Below are 21,537 nucleotides of genomic sequence, written 5' to 3' on the forward strand. Positions count from 1 at the left end.
AGGTGTTTAGGTGGTATTTTACATGTTGCAGTTCGTATTTGTTCCAAGAGTTTGTAAGGAAATTGATCAGTGGTTGCTAGGGTGTTGACAAGTTGGAAAATATAGTGTTACTAATATGAATTAGATGGTTGCTAGGGCCTTGCTGTGTTGTTGCTAAGGTGGTTTAAAATGTTGCATTGTTATTTATTCTGAGAATTTGCCAGGTGATAAGTTGCCAAGTTGTTGCTATGGAGTTTAAGGTGTTTTTACCTTGTTGTAGTTGGTATTTGTTCTGAGAGTTAGCTAGTTGCTAAGTGTTTGCTAGGATGTTGACAAGCTGGTGAATATAAAAGGTTGCTATGGTGTTTTAGATGGTTGCTAGGGCATGACTGTGTTGTTGCTAAGGTGTTTTAGTTGGTATTTAAAATGTTGCAGTTGGTATTTGTTCTGAGAGTTTGCAAGGAAGTTGCCAAGTAGTTGCTAGGGGGTTGACAAGTTGGGGGTTTTTAACGATGTTTTCTGGTCCAGAGTGTAAAAATGGGGTATTTGATCACCTAATATCGGCAATAGTTCAGCAATACACATGATGTGAGGATGACGCACATCATACTAGGACTAGTTAATTAATTCTTCTCATTAATTAAATGCATATTCATGTCTTCACAGCTCTGGAATCTGATTGAATGATGAGGAGCCTTGAAAATCCAACATTTAACGAGGGCTGAACCGAGCCAGCCAATCAGCTCTGGCTCTCCACCAACTGACGCAGCTGGCTGACCAATAGCATCCCGGATGTGTGTGAGGTGGGCGGGGCCTGAGTCCTGGAGCGGTGGCGTTCAGAAGCGAGCGCTCAGAGAGAGAGAGAGAGAGAGAGGAGAGACAGCGCTCCATCCGTCGCTCTGATCCTGCTGCGCGACTCTCTCACTGCAGCTCTGCATGCCAGTGTGTGTGTGTGAGCGTGTGTGTGTGTGAGCGTGCGCATGTGTGTGTGTGTGTGTTCATGTATGCCAGCAGCAGCTGCATCGCTCCTTCATCCTCTTCATCTTCATCCTGCGTTAAGAGTGATTTCTCGGCGTCGGCGCACGATCCAGCTCATCTGTTGCCGTGGTGATGGGCTGTCGACTGTCAGGGCCGTGGATGGGCGACGGGATGGGGGTGAGTCCGGTGTGTGTGTGTGTGTGTGTGTAAATGTGCATGATTGTGTGTTGATGGTGATGAAGAGTGACACTGATGCTGATACACCATGTCCAGTTTCAAACACACACACACACACACACACACATGTGCCGTCTCTCTTGTGACTCATGCAGTGGTGTGTGTTGGTATGAAGATGCAGCATTATTTTCATCATCAGTGTAATATCTGTGTGTGTGTGTGTGTGTGTGTGCCTGAGGTTGAGTTTGGTGGGCATCTGCGCTGCTGAAGGGGGAATATGTTTACACAGCTGCGCTTTTTTACGCAGTCAACCTATAGGAGTGTGTGTGTGTGTGTGTGTGTGTATGTGAGAGATAAACCCTATCAGGTTAAATAGAGCGTGTGTGTGTGTGTGTGTGTGTGTGTGTGAACGCACGAGATTCAGACTAATATTAATCAGCAAGCCTTCCGCTCACTGCGTTTGTGTGCTGATTGTGTGGTTCAGGTTCACGGTCGGGATTTGACTCACCTGCAGAAACGAGAGGCCTTCCGTATACTGGCTAGCTATGAGCAGCCAATCACGCTTCAGATTGAGGGCCGGGGGCGGAGCCTGCAGTATAACCAGACGACGGATTGCAGCACGCAGACGGAGCGGCCGTGGGATCCACTACGCCCGCACTCCTGCACGCTGCCACGCCTGCCGCCCGCAGACAGGTGAGACACACCTGAGACTCACTGCTGCCACCTGCAGGACACACACAAACATACACTTGAGTACTGCGCACTGAGCGATAGGGCTGTGCAATACGACAATACATCTGCTTGTTAAGTCTGACGTCAAGCGAAGCAGCTTCCACTAGGGGAATTCTGTTTCGATTGCGGCTAACAACGAATATGAAGAAACATTAATGGAAACGAACGCATTATTGCGTCATATCCCGCACTCTTTCCAGAAATAGCAGATTTTCACATGAATATTAGTAATAGCATGTGCAGTAACGGGACTTTTGCAGCATGAGACGTGCTTCGTTTATTGATGTGCATTCGATTCATTCATGCTTTTAATAGCGCAAAAGAGAATGCATGCTGTTGCAACGTCACACACACCATGTAGTCATCTTAATGGTGAAACACATGCAAAAATCAAAATGCGGTCATTATTTTTAGCTAATCATTGAGAATTTTAGTCCATCATTGAGTCTATGTATTTACTTGTGTAAATGTGTGTATATTTATATTTATTCAGTTTATAAATGAATTTCACTAATATTATTGTGATATGATAATAGTAATATTGAAGTGTTCATATGATATATTTATTATACAGTTTGTACAGTAATATTTTCTGTATTTTCGTAGAGATATTATATGAGAGACTTGCTTTGTTTACCAAATATTGGATCTAATTGTATTTGCATTGTAAACAATAATTCTTTAGTCTTTACTCCATATATTAAGGTTTTAGTTATGATACTCCTAAAATGATTGCGCATAAATATGTTGATTTTTTACAAAACTCTCCACAGAAATAGCATTGTCCGCAGATTCTGTCTGGCCCTAGTAAATAGTAATTATTCACATTAACCCTGGTTTGTTATGAAGAAATAACTGAACATAAAGAACGGCATGTGAAAGTGAAACCATAAATCGGAACTGCACAGCTCTTAAAGCAACAGTACGCTATATTCCTTCTCCCGACTGTTTTTATCATTAATAATCAAACAACAAAAGACAAGGAGAATATCACTCAGTGCTCTCGACTGAAGGACTGCTGCAGCTTTAATAAGAAACAAGTCAATTATGGATAGGGCGATGCAGTGGCGCAGTAGGTAGTGCTGTCGCCTCACAGCAAGAAGGTCACTGGTTCGAGCCTCGGCTAAGTCAGTTGGCGTTTCTGTGTGGAGTTTGCATGTTCTCCCTGCCTTCGTGTGGGTTTCCTCAGGGCGCTCCGGTTTCCCCCACAGTCCAAACACATGCGGTACAGGTGAATTGGGTAGGCTAAATTGTCCGTAGTGTATGAGTGTGAATGAGTGTGTATGGGTGTTTCCCAGAGATGGGTTGCAGCTGCATAAAAACATGTGCTGGATAAGTTGGCGGTTCATTCCGCTGTGGCGACCCCAGATTAATAAAGGGATTAAGCCGAAAATAAAATGAATGAATGAATGAACAATTAGGGATGTCCAGATACGATCACGTGATGGGAAATTGGGCCCAATCACGCGGTTCTGGACTTGATCGGAAACGGATGTTACCTCCCGATCAGGTATATTCTCATTATTTTTAAACACATCTATAGTTATGCGGTGGCACAGAATTAGACCTCGTTCTTGCCTTCACACAGACACAGCAATGCGTGCGTCAGGACAACCCTTTGTTGCAGAGACTCTATTGGCTAAAGTAGAACACGGAAGCAGCTCGAAGCGGAAAGTGCGAGTATGTCTGCGGTCTGGAGGTATTATAAAGTTGATGACGACGACATTGTCATCGCAAACTGTGAGACATGTAAACTTGGGATTGCCTGCCGGGTATTTTAAGTTGAGATGCTGATGTTTTTATTATTTACTGTTGGACTAAAGTCTTAAAGGGAAGATTTGATGGTAATTTACTACGTTATTGTTCAAGCTACCTCACAGAGTGCTCTGTTTGCTAACAGAGTTGTTGAATGTTAAAATAAGGTGAGTTAAATAAAATAAAGATCATCCTGGATCTGTTTCTTCACTCTTCTTTATTCATGTATTATCGCATGGGGTTTTGTTATCGGTCAAAATCAAATGACTCGGACTCGAGGGCAAAAACACCTGATCGGGACAACCCTAATTACAATTAGGTTTGGGACGATAAACAGTTTCAAGGTTTACCGCGGTTTGGACTTTTCTGATATACTGTTTCTACGGTATATGTACAGGTTTTTTTTTTACAGGTTTTTTTGGCAACGATTTTATTTAGTTTTTTAGGGCCACAGTATCTCCAGCAGAAAGGGACCCTCCACATCAAAAGCTACTGTTCCAAAATATTTCAAATGTTTCTTAAAACAAAATATATTGTGTATGACCAAACCCACATAGCAAAATGTCTTCGGCCCAGCTCTGGCCCACACAATCAGCTTTTGCTTGGCCCACATGCCAGAGTGAACTACGGCACATGACTGGACCAAGTCTGGTTTCCAGTCAAGAGCTAGACATGGACCACATCTGGGCCAAGTCTCAGCCAAGTTAATAACCCATAACTGAGCCTGAACTGGGCCAGATATGTTGGTGTGTCACGACTGCAATGAAATTGATAAACCCATGAATCATTGCGCTTTAGGCTTGCTATGGGTGTGCTTTTTCTCGAAGTGACCTGATTGGTAGAATTTTTTTCTTTATTTGAAAACAATAAAAATGCATTTTAAATGTGGGTCAGGACAGGCCAAACTTACATGGCCCACATATCAATAATTAACATCTAGGCCAAAATACTACATTTGACATCTGGCCCAAGTTTTGCGTGCCCCGTTTAAAAACAGTGCCCCTCTGCCAAACCAGGGCCATGTTTGGCCCACATACTGTATGCCAGTGCCGGATGAACGCCTGCTGTGCCAGATTTATGCCAAATCTGGGCCAGAATTGTTTGCTACCTGGAAAATAATCATGATTAGGATTTTTTTCCCATGATTGAGAAGCCCTAGCTTCAATCGCTCTATCGAACTGTACGTGGAGGTTCAACACTCGTACTAATAAACATTTACAAAGCGCTGTAATACTTTCGAAAATCATCATAGCATTATTCCTAAAATCAGATGGCCAGAAAGTGATTATGTTTTTATAAATTGTTCAAATATTGGTGTTTGTTATGCGACCAGAGACTGTAGTGTACACTGTGAATTTATATAAAAAAATTAACATTAATGTGCAATATGATTAAAAAGTGGTCACAAATGAATGTTTTCTCTATTCAAACGAGTAGTGGCTTGAACCCGGAAACAGTATTTCATACGTGACCACTTAACAAAGCAGATATCGAGAAGTCTGTCTGTTTCATATTATCCTCCATCATTTATTTTCGCAAAATACATTGTTTATGGTAATATGTTTTATTATTTGATATTACGCGACAGAAACGTGAATAACAGCATGGTGAGAAATTTGCACACTTGAAAGTACAATGTTTACATTTGGCATTGTAGCTAGCAATAATTCCTGTTGGTTTGATGATGTAATGGAGCCACAGGGTAGCTGTCATTCCATCCAAAGTCTTACGGTTAATCGTAACATCCCTACAGACGTTATATTGATGTTTTACAACAGTTCATATTGCGTAAGTTATGCGACTTATCTGTATTACCACAAAAAAATCATTAAATTAGCATTACTGATAAAAAATATATAATAATAATGTTTAGGGTCAATATTGCACACTGCTAATGTTCTGTTGCTGCTTTATTTTACAGTAAATAGGACATTTCAACACTGTTAACGTGTTTTTTTATCGTCCATGAAATCTCGCGTTCAACATATCCTGTGTGAATTACTTATTCATTTGCTTGCGCACTTATTTTTAATGTAAGATTAGTCATCTTGTATTTGTCCCCTATTATTTTCAATGCCTGATATATTGTGTAATATTGCGAAACACTCTTACATTTAAAGAACAGTAAATGATGGCTAATGGTTTTGAGGTATAACGAGAAACGTCAAAAAAACAAACATATTTGAATGATTTTAATGGAGATATTGTGTATGGAGAAGGATGAAGCACATGGGTTTTGAATGTCGTAGTTTATAATTTGAGATATATCTGGTTTGATTGGTTAAACTGGCTTCCCACTAGAATTAAAACTGAAATAAATAAGGTTTTCCCGTCCGTTTCTCTAGTGTTTAAGTGGCCTTGAGGCGCAGTCACGCTAGGGTTTGCATTCATGCGCATATGAACGAGTGTGAATGTGCATGCAAGCATATTTGATCTTTTACTGCGTTCTTGAGGTCTCATGTGTGGTGAAAGAGCTCAGCGTTCATATAGCGAAGAGATGTTTGCTCATTTAAGATCCCTTTGAGTCTATAAGGATGAATGTTGGCTACAGAACTGAAAATAAACATTTGTTTATATAATTGTATGTTTAGTTGACAAATTCAAGCTGTGTTGAGATTTGTAGCAACTCATGATTGTCTGTTTTATTTATGATCACATTTTTAATAACATTTATAACACTTACAAAAAATTAACCATCACACATGAATAAAATAATAGTAATTTATGGTAAAAACAATCATTTTTACACCATATTAGGGCTGTGCGATTGGGGAAAATATCGAATTGTGATTTGGTTTACAGATAATGTGATTTGATTTAGGATTAAATGCAAACTTCATGCTGATTTTAATTTAATTCAAGCTTCAGCTCAATAATCTATAGGCCGTGGCAACAATTCTGCGACAGCTCTTAAAATATACCTGTTTTTGTTTGGTGTCTGTGACTTTGAAACCAAAATTTTCCCATATTACCCATGCTGTTTTTCTTTGAGATTAATTCGTCTATCAATGCTTCTGATGCAGCAGACGCCATCATCCCACTTGTCCCTGCTATCCTGTTTTTCTTTTTTTTATTGTGAAGGAAAGTGTGCTCACTCAATTGTTTAGTTATAAAGCCCCGGTCAGATCACACAATTTTGGCAAGATTTCCTTGTCGTAGGGAGTCGTAAATGACTGTAAATGTGCGTTGTGACACAAGATTCAATTGTTTCTGCTCATGTAATGTGGCATAGTTCACGACAACCGATACCATGTCTGTGATGCCTCACGACACCATCGCAGAAAGACTAGCATGTTTTATTGTCTGAAGCATAGCGGACTTGATTTGAAGCACTTCACCTCAGATGTTATTTGTTATTCTTGTTTACACATATATATTTTATACTGCAGCCTCTTGCGATTAACTAATTGCAACATTTGCGAATTCGATTAATCACACAACCACACCACACTATAGTAAAGTGAATTATGCTGTACATCTACAGCTTTACTTTAGTTTTTAATACAGTAAACTGTGGTGAATTGTAGTATAACATATGCTACAGTGGTATAAAACTACAGTATTGGGTCATTGTTTTATTTATATTACTATAGTCGTTGTGTTACCATAGCAATTATACATTACCACAACAGAATAATTCAATGACTTTACTATAGTATGGTTAAAACACTATGGTATTTTCTTTGTTACTATTATTTTTATGTGGGATGGCTTTCTATAAAACATTGTTTTTCTGTTTACCATAGTTTAAGCATGGTATTTGTAGCAAAACTGTTTATAAAAATGTTAATCTATCCAGCAAAACCATACTACATTTTTACTATAATAAAACCATTGTTAAATTTTATAAATCAAATCTTTTATTAACCTTTCAATCTTTGTCCTGAGGAAAGTTTCCTTTCAAGTTTTAATGATTCATAACTATATTTTTGTACATAGGCTACTTTTTTATATATGTACCTTAGATTACGTGTTGCTGTATGAGCAAATATAGTAAAGTAATGATTTTATGAGGGGAAAAAACGATTTAATATCTCACGTACCTCAGGTGCAGCTTCCCGATTTCAAACAGAAAATGGCGCGCGATTCATTGAACGAAGCAGTAACGGCAAAGAGCTTAGAATAACTAATGATTCTATACTCTTCGGTAACGGCTTTGAACGATTCACTGATCGAGCGGGTCTGGTTCAAACTGTGAACTAGTGAACACGCTAGCGAGTTCGTTAGTTGTGTGAATCGTTTTGTTTGATTCATTCAAAATTCCGGTTCACAAGAGTCGTTTGCTTGCTATCTGTGGATCACGCCTGGCGTGTTCAGTAAAAGCAGCGCGCTAACGAGATTATACGTGACGAGCACGTAAATTTCGACGATTATCAATTTACTTTATTTAATTTTTTTTTTACTCGAATTTAGAAACGTGAGTTAATAGTTAAAACCATTTTTTTTCGATCAAATATACAACAACACAAACATACACACAAATTATTAATATTTCATTTGCATTCATCATTCTTTTATTCCGTAAAGACCGGATGACATTTATTCACCCCCCCCCCCCCCCCCCCTTATTTGGTGGTTTCTTCCACCAATAATTTCTTTCCTAACTGAACTTAATTTCCCAATAGTAATTATTAAAACATTGGTATTGTGTTGGCTAAAATATATTATAAAAATATGTCACCATTTTTGTTATTTTAAACAAAAAGGCTCTAAATGACAACATTTAGATGAAAAGTCATCAGTATTTTTTTGCATAATAAAACTAAAAATGTCTTTCGTTTGCAAAAAAAGCAAGGTGCCATATTTTCATATGTTTATGTAGACCATTTTGAGGGATAAAATCAGATGGTAAACAAAAACACTTGTCCCAACGTATTTCCTGTTTTACGTTTTTAATTTATACAGCTTCCGAGACTCCAAAAAGAGCTACATATTAAATAATGTTATGAGAGCTGTTTTAACATTAACTTATGATTGAATCGCCTCGTTACGGTTATGAAATAGTTTGATAACGAGCAGCAAATGTTCATGGTCCAACAACATCACCACATTGAAATGGTCTATAATTTTGTAGACAACACATTACCAAAGTTTTCACTTCAGAAGAATAAATAAACAATTTTCAGGCACAACAAATTGTCAATCTTTGAAAACACATTTACTCCAATTGGCAATATGTAATTTTTCAATTTGGAAGAAATGTTACCACAGCTTTATTTTACAAGTTGTCTCTTAATTTGATATGCATTCTGATTATATACAGATACATTCACCAGCCACTTTATGAAGTACACCTGTCCAACTGCTTGTTAATGCAAATCTCTAATCAGCCAATCACATGGCAGCAACTAAATGCATTTAGGCATGTAGACGATCTGCTGCAGTTTAAAGCAAGCATGGGATTTTCACGCACAACCATCTCTAGGGTTTACAGAGAATGATCTGCTGCCACATTCGGATGGTCGGGTCAGAATATGGCCTCAACATCATGAAAGCATGGATCCATCCTGCCTTGTATCAGCGGGTCAGGCTGGTGGTGGTGCTGTAATGGTGTGGGGGAGACACACTTTGGGTCCAATAGTACCAATTGAGCATGGTGTCAACGCCACAGCCTACCTAAGTATTGTTGCTGACCATGTCCATCCCTTTATGAGCACAGTGTCTCCATCTTCTGATGGCTACTTCCAGCAGGATAACGCACCATGTCATAAAGCACCAATCATCTCAGACTGGTTTCTTGAACATGACAATGAGTTCACTGTACTCAAATGGCCTCCACAGTCACCAGAGCTCAATCCAATAGAGCACCTTTGGAATGTGATGGAACGGGAGATTGGCATCATGGATGTGCAGCCGACAAATCTGCAGCAACTGTGTGATGCTATCATGTCAATATGGAGCAAAATCTCAGGAATATTTCCAGTAGCTTGTTGAATCTCTGACATGAAGGATTAAGGCAGTTCTGGAGGCTAAAGGGGGTCCGACACGGTACTAGTAAGGTGTACCTAATAAAGTGGCCGGTGAGTGTAAATGAGATGTGTGTGTAAATATATGTTATTCATATTTAATACAGTCCTTCTCTTTGTGCTGCTGCTGGTCTTTATATCAGAATGAGGTCAGCTGCTTACAGAAGCTCTTACAAGCACAATAACAGCGTCTCAGATTAAGGGGCGGAGCCAGAGATGCTGGAAGCAGGGGGCTTGGCTTGTGTTACAGCAATAACACACACACACACACACACACACACACACATAAGTGATGTGTTCTTCTCTCTCAGGCCGTACTACAACCACATGACCCTTCCCGCACACCGTAGAGAGGGAAGCAGGTACGAATACCTGCCCAACACACCCCGAGATCTGGAGCTCAGAGAACGCCTGGCCTACCACGTGAGTTATAAACACATTATAACTGTTCATTACTATAATCATATGTAGTGCATGTGAAGTCACAGTGCTCACATTATAATTATTAATGTTTCCCACATCCTGATCCTGACTGCTGTACAATGACCAGCGGAAATAAATGAGTGTTTAAAAGCAGTTGTGTGTTGGGATGGGAAATGATCAATTACATCTGTGTGTGTGTGTGTGTGTGTGTGTGTGTATGTGTGTGTGTGTGTGTATTCTGTATGTACTTCTTTTTTTATTTTTGGCCTTTTTGCCTATATTAGACAGGACAGTATTTAGACAGGAAGCGAAGTTGGAGAGAGAGAGGGGGGTAGGGTAGGGAAATGTCCTCGCGCTGGGATTTGAACTCGGGACGCCCTGACGTGCTACTGCACCATATTTCGATGAGCTAACCACTAGGCTATTGCGCCGACCTGTATGTATTTCTGTGAGTGTGTGTATGTGTGTGTGTGTGTGTGTGTGTGCGCGTTTCTTCTGTATGTGTGTGTCTGTGTTCGGTGTCTGTGTGCTTTTGTTCTGTATGCGTGTGTCTGTGTGCGTGTGTCTGTGTGTGTGTGTGCGTGTTCATTCTGTATGTGTGTGTCTGTGTTTGGTGTGTGTGTGTGCATGCGTTCGTTCTATATGTGTCTGTCTGTGTTCTGTGTGTGTGTGTGTGTGTGTGCTTTCGTTCTGTATGTGTGTGTGTGTCTGTGTTCTTGTGCTTTCTTTCTGTGTGCGTTCTGTATATGTGTTCTGTGTGTGTGTGCGTGCATTCTGTATGTGTGTGTGTGTTCGGTGTTCTGTATGTGTGGTCTGTGTTCTGTATGTGTGCGTTGTGTATATGTGTGTTCTGTGTGTGCGTGCGTGTGTTTTGTACGTGTGTGCGTGCGTTCTGTATGTGTGTTCTGTATGTGTGTGTGTTCTGTATGTGTGCATATGCTCTGTATGTGTGTGCGTTCCGTATGTGTGTGCGTGCGTTCTGTGTGTGTGTTCTGTATGTGTGCATATGTTCTGTATGTGTGTGTTCTGTATGTTTATGTGTGTGCGTTCTCTGTGTGTGTTCTTTATGTGTATGTGTGCGTGCGTGTTCTGTATGTGTGTGCGTGCGATCTGTATGTGTGCGCGTTCTGTATGTGTGTGTTCTGTATGTGTGTGTTTGTTCTGTATGTGCGTGCATTCTATATGTGTGTTCTGTATGTGTATGTGTGCGTGCGTGTATGTGTTCTGTATGTGTGTGTGTGCTGTTCTCCAAACAAACGCGTTTTTCAAAATGGAGCTGCTCTCTTATGCTCTGGAATTATTCATGCATTTAGCTACGCTTGGGAATACACACACACACACACACACGCACACACACGCACACACACACAGTAGGAAACAGCCTTTAATAAAGCGACTGAAGGAGAGACAGTCAGACATTTACTGTTCAGTCATTGACAATAATCATCCTCCTCATCATCGCAGCCTTCTTACGCTAATAATTCATGACGAGATCATAAACCGTGATCGTTTTCTCTGTATTAATGCCGATGTTTGCTGCTTTCAGGATCCAGAGTTTTCCAGTGGCGTTTCTCAGGGCCAGAACTGTCTGATCGGCTGCTGTAACTCCAGCCTGGAGGAGCCCAGGAGTTTCCAGAGTCAGGTGAGCGCTAATGGCTAACGGCTAATAGCTAACAGCGTTGAGCTCGACTGAGGGAATAACTGCTAAATAATAAAATATATAATAAAAATGACCAACAACTGCTGAATTATTGAATATTGGATGTGCAGAGTGCAGAAAGCAGTGCGGCTGTGACACAAATGTGATCATTCTGGGGCAAGAAATGATGCGGAAAGAGTAAAAAAACAACAACAAAAAAAGAGCATATAAAAATAAAATTCGTAAACGACTGCGCATGTAAAATATATAACGTAAGTTACTGTATTCTTTATGATTACATTTAAAATAGGTGGTAATCCAATTATAGTTACATTTGAAAAGTATTTCAGATTACCAAAGTAATCACTTTAAATTTGTATGTCAATACTTTTATTGATATTTGAAGTCTGCGTAAAACGTGACTTTTATTTAGTATGTTGATGTAATTCCAACTGAAACGGAATATTGAGTAGGGCCGGGGTTTTATTTTTGCGCATCATTCACTCATAGCAAACTAACGGTAAGAGGGGCGTGATTAATGACATTGATACACAGTTGCTATGGAAACCCTCCTGTTGACGTCAACAGAAGGAGCGACACTCCAAAGGCGAAGGTAAATGGTCAGACTTTGGTCGAAGATTACCAACACAAAAGTGGATTAATTTGCAGTTTAATTATTTACTTTAAGATTTTTAAGTAAAAGTGGAAAGTTTAACAACACAAAGTTTTCATAACTTTTTGATTTAGGTGCTAATTCATACTAATTTATACGATTCATACATTTAAAATGAGTTTTTCTCCCCCAATAAGGGATTAGTTGAGAGGTGGGTCAATTAAAAAAATTGTACGTTTTCATATGAATTAGATTGAATTTGTATAAATTAGGCATATTAAAAGTATTAAACAAATTTTATCAGCATCAAATGATTCAACGTCCAGTCTGAAAATGCCTGAGGTTGTTCTGGATTTTCCAGAAAAGATATCTTTTATAATTATATTCAGGGGCGTAGCTGACATTTTAAAAGTGGGGGGGACGGCTATATGAGATCATACGTTCATATAATTATTAATCACCTGGTTCTAAAAGTGAAGGGGGCAGATCCCCCCGTCCCCCCGGTTGCTACGCCCCTGATTATAGTCAAATCTATTAGTTGTCTTTGTTTACCTTTTGAAATTTTATGCAAAAGTTGTATGGATTTCAAAACTTTATATTAAAAATTAAAGTCTGCATGAGTCGTAAGTTTTCTGCGGCTTTTATTTCAGTGTCGATGTGCTTCAAACTGAAACTCAGTATTGTGTAGGGACGGGGCTTTCGTTATGCACATTATTCCCTATGCTCAAATTAACGTAAGAGGGGCGTGGTTAAGGATTTTGATATACAGTTGCTATGGAAACCCTCCTGTTGACATCAACAAAAGGAGCGACACTCCAAACGTGGAAGTAAATGGTCAGACTTTGATTGAAGATTACCAGCACAAACAGTTTTTCAGTGGATTGACTTACATGGTTTAAATGATTGACTTAAGTAAATATGAAAATTTTACTCAAACTCACCGCAATTCAGAACTTTTTGATTTAGTGGCTAATTCGCATTAATTTGTACAATTTAATTCATACATTTAATATGATTTTCTCATGCCGCAATGAGAGGGGTAGGTCACTTTTAAAAATCGTACATTTTTGTATTAATTAAATTGTGTTAATTCATATAAATTAGCCATATTTTTGACATTGCATAATATAATTACATTTTCTTGTAACTCAAGGCTTTTTTTGCCCATTAGGGATTCCTAGTTTTAATAAAAAGTATGCAGTGTCGCATTATATATTATATTAAAATGTACGACACACAAAGTCATTCGTGGACTGCATTTCTCCCGTGTAAATACAAGAAGTATTTTAACAAAACTATTATACGCATCAAATGATTCAATGTCCAGTCTGAAAAACCAAGTGGTAGCTCTTGATCTTCGTACATAATTGTAGTCATATCTATTAGTTGTCTTCTTTCGCTTTTTGAAATTGTATTCAAAATGTTGAATGGTTATCAATGCGTTTCACATTTCTAAATTTTTATTTAAAATTAAGGTACGCATGAACTGTAAGTTCCTGAGGCTTTTATTTCAGTATGTTGACGTACTTCTAACTGAAATAGAATATTGAGTAGGGGCGGGGCTTTCTTTTTGCACATCATTCCCTCATAGCAAAGTAACGCTAAGAGGGACGTGGCTAAGAACAAGAGGGGTGTGGCTAAGAATATTGTGGCTGAAGCATCAAACTGGCGTCAACAGAGAAGGTTCGCCTTAAAAGTGGCTTACCTTATATATTAAAATTTATTTAAAAAAAGGAAAAAGCATTTCAAGAGTTCACACTTAGATATTGCTTGACAACTGTTAGCAAGTTTGGCATGCTGTCCCGGGAGAGAACCCTGAGCTCGGAGATAGGTGAGCCCAGGGCTCCCGCCTGGTCCATAGAGCATATGAGGGGAGTACGAGATCAGGTGGTTCTCGAGAGCTCCCCGTGGTAAAAGAAAAAAGGAGGAGAAGGGGTGGATGGGGGGTTTCTTCGGAAAACGAAGATAAGAGAGTAGTTCTAGCTAGGCTACTTATAGTGAGTTGGGGTTAATCTGATTGGCTAACTAGTGAATGTAGATGAGTGGCCAGCTGCAGTCAATCATATCATGTGCTCCTCTCGAAATTAGTTTGAAAACTTAACTTAGTGTCTTGGTTCAAAGAAGGACTATTATGCAAAAATCACTTTAATAAGGTGTTTAAACACAGTTGTGTGGCAGCTGTGTGTAAATATAACCAGAATCTAATGGTAAAAATATTAATAATGTATTTTTTATAATCACAGTTGATAAAAACAGTCTGCAGAAACACTTTGAATGACATTTTCCATTTATACGTGTCATCAGAGGGGGAAAGCTCCGCCCACTAGTAACCATCTCTCCCTCATTAGCATAGGACATTAGTCTTATTTTTGAATCTGCCACTATGCTGACGCACAGGTAGTTCCGCCCTCCTCCGAAAAGAGCTTGATCTCATTTGCATTTAAAGCGACAGTCGACAAAACTCCACAATTAGGACCAAAGCCTAAAAGGGTCAGTTTCAGAGAGGTTAAACACATTATTTATGTGCTATTTTCAGCTCAAACTGAAACACACACACACTCTAGAGACAGAAGAGACGCATTTTACATCTTTAAATAAATGCATGTGTGTCTTACTTTAAAATGAATTAATTAGTGGAAAAAGAAATGCTTGTAATCTCTCTTTTTAGAGTGAATTTAATAGTTGGAAAAATAAAGCATGCACCATCATTTAAATGTGTGAATTACAGCGTGATGAATCTAGATCCGCAGTTGTGGAATGTAGAGCGTGAGTCGAGATCTGAGGGATTGTTGTGGTTCTGCTTCCCGTGTGAATCTCTTCATCCGTCACAGAGCGAGAGGCGAGGAGTCACATGTTATGTAAGTTATGTGTTACCAGGCAACTAGCGATCATAAATATGGTGAAGACTGTCTGTGAGCCGCCAGAGTGACTCTCCAGCACTGACAGAGGACCGCTCAATTAATATGAATCGTGTACAATTTCAATTTGTAGGGACCTATTATGCCTTTTTTAAAGATGTCAAATGTGTGTGTGCTGTCTCTAGAGTGTGTGTGTTTGAGTTTGAGCTCAGAATAGTACACAAATGTTTTCTGACTCTCTGAAATTGACCCTTTTTAGATCTTAACTGTGGCGTTTTGGTGACTGTCGCTTTAAATTCAAATGAGATTGTGCTCTTTTGAGAAGAGGGCGGAGCTACAGACGGCTGTGTGTGTTGTTAGTGCTGGTCAGGTGTGCATGTGTGCTACAGTGTGTGTGCTTCATGCTTCTGTCAGTCTATGGAGACTCCTGTCGCTGTTCATTTGTGCTTCATCTAAAACTCCACATCTATAATCTGGAGCCAAAGAGATTCCAATGGCTGCGCTCGCTCGTACGTCAAGAATAAGATCAATACCGCAGGAATGGTAAACAGGTATGACATTGCATGACCTGGGGTGTCTTCTGTCTGTGTTTGTGACAGACGGATGATGAAGACTACATGATGGAGAAGCCGCTGGGTTATCTGCCTCTTCACCATGAGCTGGACAGCGGGCTGGGCTGGACGGACGGCAGTTTCCAGCAGGGGGAGCTGTCGGGTGTGGAGACGGAGGAGGGCCTGGAGGAGTGTCCCGCACACAGGGGATCTCCATCATCAGAGTCCTTCATATCCTCAGAGCTCAGCGACTCCGGCTTTTACAGCGTCAGCACAGGCGAGTATGATTATCACGATGTCAGATCTTCTTGCTGTTGCGAATAACTGCTGAAGCTTTTAGTATGGTATACGGTAATATCGCGATATTGACAGCAAATAAGGTTACTTTAATACAAAAATACTTAAGTGTATTGCTTTATTGTAGATAAATATTCAGAGTTGGGTTGGGCGATGTCGACCAATTTGGCATCGTATGATGTCTAAAGTCGCGGTCACACTAGAGTTTGAGCTTGCGAAATTGTTTTGTACGGCGCTGCAAAAAGGGGGCGGGATTAAACAAGATGATTAGACAATTAAAAAAGCGAATGATCGGTCCATGTTTTAAATTTCTGTCCAGAGAGGTCTTGTTTTGATCCTCGATTGGTCTCATGCTGTCAAGTGATGCGATTTCGCGAACTTGACGCACGAACTTGCGTTTCCGTTCTGACACATTCGTGTTTGTATGAATGGAAGTCTATGGGGAGAAAAGTTCAGTGTGACCACAGCATCATGCGAAACATCGCGATGGACGATGGTATCGTCGTCGTAGGCGGCAGTGAATTAATTATTTATGAATAATTAATTAATTCATAACGAATTAATTATTTGTAGCCTACCGTTTCAACTACCTGACCCGCATGCTCTTTGTTTTACTCATAACCAAATAATAAATAAATAAAGATAAGTTACACACAAATTACCACCTGTCAATCACTGTTTCCACAGGACTCTGGCATGAATAGGCAGAGTGATCTGTGTCGTTATAATGGCGTCCACACACTTGATTGGTAGAAATGTGCACAACCAATAGGAACCAACCAACAGTATCTAAGGTTTACACTAAAACTAAGGACAAGCGGGAAAGTGAAAGAATGAAGCAGTGTACTGCCGCTGTGACACGTTACCTGATAGATTCAGAAGACAGATAAGTCATTAGATAGAGACAAGATTACTATAGTGAGACGCCATCCAGCGCTACATCCTTGATAAACTGTCCCACATGCACTGCACTCTGGGGTTTTGTGTACCTGCTGACTGCCTGGAGCTCAGACGTCCGCATATGCTGCAGCGTGTGCCTGTGTGTGTGTGGTCACGTGATTTTCAGCGGTCTTTTTTAGAAATGCTAGGTAAAACGCTAGTGTGGACGTGAATAGTTTTCGTTCTAAAATGCCAAGACGTATTCGTGTAAACGGGGCCTCAGTGTGTATTTTTCAAGAGCGGGTTGCTGCTGCGACTGGGGCGGGGTGTAGGATCATGATGTCTATCGGCCATCGGCGATGGACGATGGCATCGTCTATCGACCCGACCCTAATTCAGACTCAACAAATGTTTCGTCCAAATTAAATTGCAAAAATGATGATAAAGTACAATTGGTAACCATATAATGGACCGTTTTCAAAAGACGTGTTACGTTATGATGCATTTAACGCTCATCAGCACCTTAAATTCTTGAAAGTTTCAAATATTTATATATTTTTTAAAACGTATGAACATTTTTATGTATTTATGCATGTATTATATCATCTTTGCATCAAATTACAGTAAACGAATGAGCACTTGTGTGCGGTGTTTGTAATGTAGCGTCTACGCGGGGAGGACAGTAAATTTGACGTTGTTCTCTCTTCTGGCTGCCGTTCTCAGTCTCACACTATTGTTTTCCTCTTTCTGAAAGTCTTGCTAACACCATCGTGGAGTTCTTCTTTTATTATTTCAGCTTATTGGATTGTAAATAAATGATTTGTTTTCCTCTCCCATTCACTGCGCTTTGAGTTTACCAAATATGACAACTTCAGCTGCTGAGAAACACATAAATGTGGAAAGAGTCCATAAGGTTTTATTAGTAAATGTTGGTTAATGGATTAAAATCAACAGTGAGAAAAAACTAAACTACTACGTTATTATTAAAAAACAACATTTATCATTAATAACTGATTAAATGATTAAAACGTGCATCAGATTACGATTTAATCGCATTATTAGGCATCAACTATGAAACTATCATCGAATTTTAATCAATATTTCAGCATAGTATACAGAGTATTCAGCATGTAGTATACCGTATCAATTTTATTAAAGCAAAATAATAATAAAGTACAAAAAAGCATTTGGTGCTGTTATGAACACTACTGCTAAATGTGAACATTTTTAATAAGCACTCTTAAAAATTTAAATAATTAATAGTTATGAACAGTATTTTTCTCAATATCAATATTGTTCATGTTCAATTTCACACTGAATTACTGAACATCTCCATATGTCTACAGGCGAGTTCCTCCGCTTCCAGCGCCTCCTAGAGAAACGCATGCGCCATTACAACGCTCGCATGCACCACCAGGGGGAGCCGTGCTCCCGTGAACGCCGAGACAGCCAGATTAAACACCCCCTGGAGGCCATACCAGAAGCGCTGACCGTCCAGCCTCAAAATATCTGCGTGCCTGTCCCAGGATCTCGAGGTCTATCCCGAGTATCGTCCGTCCAGTACAGGAAAGCGGAACGGCCATGTTTGAACAGGCACAGCTCCAGCAGCGGCTCGCTCTTCAGTCCTGCAGTGCACTCCGCCTGCAGTACACCCTCCGGCCAGCAGAGGCCGCTGCCTCCACACCCTAACTCTGCAGGAATGCTCAGGAGGAGCCGGACGCTGCACCACCGCCCCGCACCCATGGAGTACCGCCGACGGGCCAGCCACCCGGCCTCACCCAACTACTGCAGCTCTACCCTGCACCCCTGCGCTCCTGCAGCCGTAAACCTCCCTGAGGAGACAGATTTAGCGCTAATGCACAGCCACCCGAGTTTGCACCCCACTGCGCTATGTACACATGCTAATCATGCAATGAGCCAACCGTCCCTGATCTCGCCAGTCGAGGAGCGCCGCTACATGCCTCCAGAATTAGCGCAGGAAATCAGCAGGATTCGAGCATCCACTGAACCCCAGCTGCACAACATTAGCTTTGTGACCGAGCAGCCGGCTAGCCGGCAAAGAGACGGGCGTTTCCACACGCTAAGTCACACACCTAGTCAGGATGCTAACGATACTTGGCCAAAACCAGCCAATCGTGTTGGCACAAGTGGAGGAGGGGGTCTGTATAGCACCCTGGAGGGCCACATGCCCACCGAGGCCTCCAGGAAAGCACCTAGTGGGAACTTGCGAGCCATGCGGAACCAGATGCTTCGAGATCGAGCATCGCGACTAGCAGATGAGCGTAGCGGGATGAGCACGGATGAGGAGAGTCACAGCGACGTCCGCATGGGCCGCTACTGGAGCCGCACCGAGCGCCGTGAACACATGCTGCAGAAACAGCGCCAACAGCAGGCCAGGGGCGGAAACAGCCTGGTGGCGACTGGATTGGTGCACGGTGGCAGTATGGTAGCTAACGCAGAGCGCTGTAGCACTGTTCTAGAGCTCAGCCAGAGAAAGCTCAGTCGCCTGAGGAATCAGAAGCTGCTGGACGACTGGACCACCGTAGAGGAGCTGCTGACCCACGGCACACGCATGGCCGGAGCCGAAGATGCCCTGCAGCTGCCCACGTCACTGCTCACCGTCACAACTGTATAGCGACGCCCACTGAGTGTGTGTGTGTGTGTGTGAGAGTGTGTGTGTGTGTATGTTTGTGTGTGTTGGACCGCCCGCACTACACAAAGCTACCTCCTGACATTGAGGTTTACTGTAGATACAGACGTTTCCGTAGTAAATTGATTTTTAAATGTTATATTTGCAGTATCTTGTTTTTGCATTGTGTTGTAAAGAGATGTTTCAATATGGAGCGACACCACCGCAGTTCGAATCGACCGCATGAAGCAATACAACATAGACACCGACGTTCCAGATGAAGGCGAATTTCCTTTTGGTGCCAAGAAAAGTTTACGTTGTGGATCACTTTAAGGTTGGTGCTAACCGCGAGATCTCATTCACTTCAGACGATTTAGCTAACGAATATCATACGGATTACGTCACACTTTTTTGCACAAAATTTTTAAAAATTCCCTCTCCGACCGTCTTCCGCTAGCTGGGTGAATCTGAATTGGTGGCGTTAGCAGCACAGCCCCACCCCCTTTTAATCAATGAATCTGATTCTCTGGGAATACTATTGGATAATCTAACGACGGATCAATATATATATATATATATACGCAGTGTGATTGGGTGTGCAGGGTTACGCTGGAGATCAGGCAGCGGAAACGTGAGCGTGTGTTGTGAAGCGTGCGGGTTCTTGCACTATTACTGTAGTTCTGTAGAGTATTTTTAAAGCTATTTTTCTTGTGCTCTTCACAATTGATGTCACGAAAAAGAAACAAAGAACTTTTATAAAGACTCAAACAAGTGGCGTTAACAGAAGTACAACAATTCGGGGAGAAAGACGGAGAAGCACTGAACTGTGTTGTGCAAAAGTATCTGATATTTTTAGCGCACCTTTTTGCAAACAAGCGGGGTTCAACTTTAGATTTGGGAATCGTGAAACACAAGCAGAATAGATTCTTCTCAAATTGCGGTAGATGTGCACAAATTAAAGCATGGGATGCCTGAATGATTTACATGGATTGGCTCTGCCTGTGTTTCATGAATGAGACCTAATTATTTTCCAGAGTAGAAGATGGAGTATGTATTTTCGGAGTCACCTGTGTCAGCGTGGGATGTTTGCGGATCTTTATTTTGAGCAGAAAATCAGGATTTTTCCCACCTGCACTATTTTTGGTGCACGAGCACTGGAGTGTTTACAATTTTTCCTCACAACTGTGACTCTCTGCGACGCATCTCGCTCTCTCACCCTCGTTTCTGAGGTGAAATCACGTCATTTTCACCGTGAGTCAAACGCTGTGAATAATGGATGTGAGCGGAAGGAACATCTTCCCGTGCGGATTAACAGAACTCTGCCTCTCTCATTGGATTTTGCTCGTTTCCACTTTTAGAAATCATTTTCTTGGAATATGATGTACATGTGGTTGTAATAAAGATGAGATTTTAATTAGCTACTTCAAGCGTGTTGAGGGTTTTATTGTGGCAATATCTGTCATAACCAGTGGTTGGTAATAAATCCTTACCATCATATTAAAAAATATATATCTGATATTTGTTATTATTAAATTTTCATCAACTCAAAATGAATAAATAAAAATGCAGTTCTTCCATTTAATGCATTAAGGAACGTCTGTGTACTGTTTAATGCTTTGCATGATGTTGATAAAAATATTGGAATATATATTATTTTCCCTTGTTGGCTTTAATAAATAATAAGCCAACTAAATAATAAGTTCCAATTCAGAATATGATCAAGCTAGGACAAAGTAATCCAAAAGTAGTTAGAACGTGATGCCTAAAAATGAATCTAATAGATTACATAAGTCAACACTTTTAAACGTATTTAATTAATAACAGGCTGCATACAGCAAGAAATCTGCCCAGCACAACTCAGTTAATTAAGATTGCACTCTATGTAATCTGAAATATAAAATAAAAAATTTACTTCAAACTATATTTGTGACATTATTATTATTATTTTGATAATAATATCTAAATTTTAAAAAGTAATCTGTCAAATTTAACATAATATATTTATTACTGACTGGTTTATGGACTGTTTTGGACAATGAGATAGTAAAACTTCCAGCAGAT

At 40.5% G+C, this 21,537-nt stretch overlaps 1 protein-coding gene across 1 annotated transcript; it reads left to right on the plus strand.

The window, feature by feature from the left end:
* Window positions 1–680: 680 nt before the first annotated feature.
* Window positions 681–20,866, plus strand: LOC130215900 (E3 ubiquitin-protein ligase PDZRN3-like). The gene is made up of 6 exons (XM_056447759.1): window positions 681–1,134; window positions 1,619–1,827; window positions 9,899–10,010; window positions 11,557–11,652; window positions 15,720–15,948; window positions 18,194–20,866. Exons 1-6 carry the CDS (start codon window positions 1,090–1,092, stop codon window positions 19,480–19,482), a joined length of 1,980 nt encoding a protein of 659 aa, XP_056303734.1. The 5' UTR covers window positions 681–1,089; the 3' UTR covers window positions 19,483–20,866.
* The last annotated feature ends 671 nt before the right edge of the window (window positions 20,867–21,537 follow it).

Source organism: Danio aesculapii, chromosome 22 (assembly GCF_903798145.1).
Source record: "Danio aesculapii chromosome 22, fDanAes4.1, whole genome shotgun sequence".
Classification (NCBI taxonomy): Eukaryota; Metazoa; Chordata; class Actinopteri; order Cypriniformes; family Danionidae; genus Danio; species Danio aesculapii.

Excerpts from the sequence above, each read along its gene's own strand:
- LOC130215900 (XM_056447759.1), top strand. The coding sequence starts at position 1,090 with ATGGGCTGTCGACTGTCAGGGCCGTGGATGGGCGACGGGATGGGG. Across the intron at positions 1,828-9,898 it reads CGCCTGCCGCCCGCAGACAG|GCCGTACTACAACCACATGA; the intron begins GTGAGACACACC and ends CTTCTCTCTCAG. Across the intron at positions 15,949-18,193 it reads CTTTTACAGCGTCAGCACAG|GCGAGTTCCTCCGCTTCCAG; the intron begins GCGAGTATGATT and ends ATATGTCTACAG.